Source organism: Populus alba, chromosome 1 (genome assembly GCF_005239225.2).
Source record: "Populus alba chromosome 1, ASM523922v2, whole genome shotgun sequence".
NCBI classification, from domain to species: Eukaryota; Viridiplantae; Streptophyta; class Magnoliopsida; order Malpighiales; family Salicaceae; genus Populus; species Populus alba.
The window spans coordinates 21,994,568-21,999,261 of record NC_133284.1 but is presented as its reverse complement, the minus strand read 5'-3'; the positions used below and the strand labels follow the sequence as shown (position 1 = coordinate 21,999,261).

General features: G+C 41.5%; 1 protein-coding gene across 1 annotated transcript; it reads right to left on the bottom strand.

Moving 5' to 3' along the window:
- Positions 1 to 1,887: 1,887 nt before the first annotated feature.
- LOC140954658 (uncharacterized) lies at positions 1,888 to 4,452 on the bottom strand. Its single transcript, XM_073405024.1, has 7 exons — positions 4,217 to 4,452; positions 3,328 to 4,132; positions 3,135 to 3,273; positions 2,937 to 3,020; positions 2,708 to 2,843; positions 2,365 to 2,590; positions 1,888 to 2,256 (listed from the first exon to the last, which is right to left on the bottom strand). Exons 1-7 carry the CDS (start codon positions 4,450 to 4,452, stop codon positions 1,888 to 1,890), a joined length of 1,995 nt encoding a protein of 664 aa, XP_073261125.1.
- Between the last annotated feature and the right edge of the window lie 242 nt (positions 4,453 to 4,694).

Here is a 4,694-nt window from a genome sequence, read left to right as displayed (position 1 = left end):
AATACCAGATAAATAGAGGATAGATTAGGTGGCAAGGGAAGCCGATATGCCACTACCCCTACTCTTTCCAAGATCTCAAAGGGCCCTAAACCTAGGACTCAACTTTCCTTTCTTTCCAAATCTGAATATTCCTTTAGTCGGAGAGACTTTTAGGAACACGTTGTCACCCACTGAAAATTCTAGATTACACCTCCTCTTATCCATATAATTCTTTTGCCTGCTTTGAGCTGTTTGAAGCTTATCTCGAATCACCTTAATCTTATCCGAAGTAATCTATATTAACTCGGGACCCATTAATCTCCTCTCTCCAACCTCATACCAACAAACATGTGATCTACACTTCTGGCCATATAAAGCCTCATATGGAGCCATATCAATGCTCGCTTGATAACTATTATTATATGCAAACACCAAAGACAAGTACTTGCTCCATCTGACACCAAAGTCAATCACACAAGCTCTTAACATATCCTCCAAAATTTGTATAGTCCTCTCAGATTGTCCATCTGTTTGAAGATGAAAAACAGTACTTAACTGAACGTTAGTCCCCAAAGCTTCCTGAAACTTCACCCAAAACCAAGAAGTGAACTGTGGACCTCTATCAGACACAATTGAGATGGGCACACCATGCAACCTTATGATCTTGTTAACATAGATTTCTGCAAGTTTTGCAAACCCATATGTCACCTTTACTGGCAAGAAATGAGCTGACTTGGTTAAACGATCAACTGCCACCCAAACCGAATCATAACCCTCCTGACTCCGAGGCAAGCCTGACACAAAGTCCATAGTGATCCTCTCCCATTTCCATTCAGGAATCAATAATGGCTGCAAAAGCCCTGGTGGTTTCTGATGCTCACCTTTAACCCTCTGACAGGTCAAGCATCGAGATACAAACTCAACAATGTCCCTCTTCATACCATTCCACCAATAACACTCTTTCAAGTCTTTATACATCTTGTTAGAACCAGAATGTATAGTATATGCAGTTTGGTGTGCTTCCGTCATCACATCTCTTTTCAAATCATCCACCTCAGGCACACACAACCTTGAACCAAATCTCAACACACCATCTTCATGGATAACAAAACCCGGAGCTCTCCCTAACTCCAATTCATCTCGAATTTTGCAAAGTCGTTCATCCTTCATTTGAGCTACTTTAATCCGGTCTACCAAGTTTGACTTAGCCTGAAAGTGAGCCAACAACGCTCCCAATTTACAAATCTCAAAACTGACCCTCTCATCTAACAATCCATGTAACTCTTTAATCAAGGGTCTCCTCACCTCCTGAATATGAGCCAAACTACCCATAGATTTTCTACTTAAGGCATCGGCAACAACATTTGCCTTGCCCGGGTGATATTAAATTGTGCAATCATAATCACTTAACAATTCCATCCACCTTCTATGTCTCAAATTTAAATCCTTCTGTTAAAAGATATATTGAAGACTCTTATGATCTGAAAATATCTCACATGTCTCCCCATACAAGTAGTGTCTCCAAATTTTAAGGGCAAACACTACCACAACCATCTCCAAATCATGTGTGGGGTAATTTTGCTCATGCTTCTTCAACTTTCTCGAGGCATAAGCAATTAAATTACCATTCTGCATCAAAACACAACCCAAACCAATCCTGGATGCATCACAGTACACGGTAAAACCACCAGACCCTGAAGTTACTATCAAAATTGGAGTTGTAATTAACCTTTCCTTCAACTCCAGGAAACTCTTCTCACATTCTTCTGACCATTGAAACTTGACACTTTTCTGTGTCAACTTAGTCAACGGAGCAACAATTTAGGAAAAATTCTCCACAAATCTCCTATAGTATCCTACTAAACCCAAGAAACTCCTAATCTCAGATACCGTAACTGGTCTAGGCCACTACTTAATTGCCTCCACTTTATGTGGATCAACCTCTATTCCATTCTTGGACACCACATGTCCCAAAAACCCAACACTCTCTAGCAAAAACTCGCTCTTCGAGAACTTTCCATACAACTGATGATCTCTTAGAGTTTGAAGCACCAATCTCAAATGCTCTTCATGTTTCTCTTCACTTCTTGAATACACCAAGATGTCATCAATGAACACAATAACAAACTTATCAATAAATGGCCTAAAAATCATGTTCATCATGTCTATAAAAGCCGCAGGTGCATTCGTTAACCCAAAAGACAACACCAAGAACTCGTAATGTCCATAACGAGTCCTAAAGGCAGTTTTAGGAATATCCCCATTTCTAATTCTCAACTGGTGATACCCCGATCATAAATCAATCTTTGAGAAACATTGAGCTCCTTGTAATTGATCAAAAAGATCATCAATACGAGGGAGTGGGTATCTATTCTTAACAGTGACCCTGTTCAACTGCCTATAGTCTATACGCATCCTCATTGATCCATCCTTCTTCTTTACAAATAAAACAGGTGCCCCCCATGGAGACACACTCGGACGAATAAACCCTTTATCTAACAAATCTTGAATCTGCTCCTTCAACTCTTTTAATTCTGCTGGCGCCATCCTGTAAGGTGCCATAAAGATTGATTTTGTTCCTGAATCTAGATCAATACAGAATTCAATTTCCCTATTGGGAGGTAGTCCAAGTAAATCATTGGAAAAAACATCGATGAATTCCTTAACTATCAAAACTTATTCTATCCCCGGGACCTCCAAGTTCACATCATGGACATAAGCCAAAAACCCTAGCATAACCATTCGTACCATCGTTCTCGTGATGGCCAAGAGAATACTAGATGGAGATGATAACCCATCTCCATGAAAAGCAAACTCTGTCTCCTCATCAGGCTTGAAAACCACTATCTTATTCCAACAGTCAACTGAGGCATGATGCCTTGACAACCAGTCCATACCTAGTATCACATCAAAACCTACTATTTCTAAACTTACCAAATCACATAATAGGTTTTTACCTTGCACTTCAACTTCACAATCAACATAAACATATTCCCCAAACATAACCTCATCTGAAGGGGTAGCCACACATAAAGGACTCTCTAACAAAATGGGTTGTTTAGTAAACCTTAAAGCAAAATATGATGACACGAAAGAGTGAGTTGCCCCAGTGTCAAATAAAACTCTAGCCTCGAAGGAACATATCAAAAATGTACCTGAGACAACAGCATTGGATGCCTGGGCATCCTGCTGAGTGATGGAAAAAACTCGTGCCTGTCTCTGACTTGTTGGCGTAAAACCTTTACCGCCTACTCCACGACCCCGCTGCCCACACTCACCAGCTCCATGACCACCCTAAAACATAGAATGGCTAGCTGACTGAGTCTGAGTAGGAGATGCAATCGATACAGAAGCACTAGGCTTGGACCACCGCTTGTTCGGACAATCCCTCAATAAGTGATCAGTCTGCCCGCAACCGAAACAAGCTCCTGTCTGCTTATAACAGACTGTGCCGTAATGCCTAGGCCCACAAGACTGGCATTGAGGCCTCCCATATGAACCTTGTGGTGTTAACTGAACAGTACTTCGACTCCGAGTTGGACTAGCTCCATTCATGTTGTGTCTATTGTTTCCCCCGACAGTAGACCTCGATAAAAAATTCCTTGACTGACTTAATTGGCCCTGCTGGCCTCCATGTCCCCTGTTAGGACCTATATCAGACCACTGATGAAAAGAGAACTGATTTGCCACCTTAGGCCTCTTGACTGAACCCACTGATAATTCATCCTCTAACTCTCGTGCCTTAATAGCTCGGGCACGATCCACTACGGCTGAGTACGTCTTAAACTCATGAGCCCTAATAGCTTTGAATAGGTAGCTATTAAGACCCCTAACAAACCTCTTGATCTTCCTATCCTCAGTCGGTACCAAATACCAAGCAAATCTGGACAACCGCGTAAATTCCACTTCATACTCTATCACAGTCAAGTCACCCTGAACCAACTTCTCAAACTCGTATGATCTAGCTTCCCTCACACTTTCAGGTAGAAAACGCTCCAAAAACATCTCAGAAAATTCCTTCCACGCCATCGGTGGAGAACTAGCTGCCCTTTCACCTCTCTTGGACTCATACCAGTTCACAGCCACCTCGCCTTCTAGCCTAAAAGATGCTAAAGTCACTGCACGATGATCCGTGCACCCCATGGCCTCACACCTACGCCACACTGCATCTAAAAACTATTGTGGATCCTTAGAGTTATCTACACCCTTAAAGGTAGGAGGTGCCAACTTAAGGAACTTTGCCAATGGCACTTTCACCCCATGCACACTATGGGAAGTCGAAGATGCATTCTTATCCTTCTCCTTTTCTTTCTCAGTTAAAAGGTCAGTCAGGGTCTGCATGGTCTGCCCAATTTTATCCAAAGCACTATCAGTATAAGATGCCCTATCATGGGATTCCTGCTCCTGGTTCTTACCAACATCCAGACCATAGTCCCTCTCAAATTCAATCTCATCCTGAACTTCTGCTTCCATTGGTTGAGGCGAAGGGGTTCTAACTCTCTTTTTGCACCTCTCCTTCCTAAGCTAAGCGATAGGAATGTCCTCTTGATCATTACCGACATAATCGGTATTAACTACATGTTTAGCTCTCGACATATTTCCTAAAAGAATGCATATATATATATATATATATATATATATGTATATGTATGTATCAACATAACTATAAGGAGTTTTAAGAACGACACACCAAACACTAGATTGGAGAATTATAA

What these genes read in the sequence shown, in the direction of transcription:
- LOC140954658 (XM_073405024.1), bottom strand. Translation starts at nt 4,452, where the DNA reads ATGGAAGCAGAAGTTCAGGATGAGATTGAATTTGAGAGGGACTATGGT. An exon ending in GTGAAAGTGCCATTGGCAAA is followed by an intron (nt 4,133 to 4,216) that starts GTTCCTTAAGTT and finishes AGTGTGGCGTAG; the next exon opens with GTGTGAGGCCATGGGGTGCA. An exon ending in GTACGAATGGTTATGCTAGG is followed by an intron (nt 2,591 to 2,707) that starts GTTTTTGGCTTA and finishes ACCTCCCAATAG; the next exon opens with GGAAATTGAATTCTGTATTG.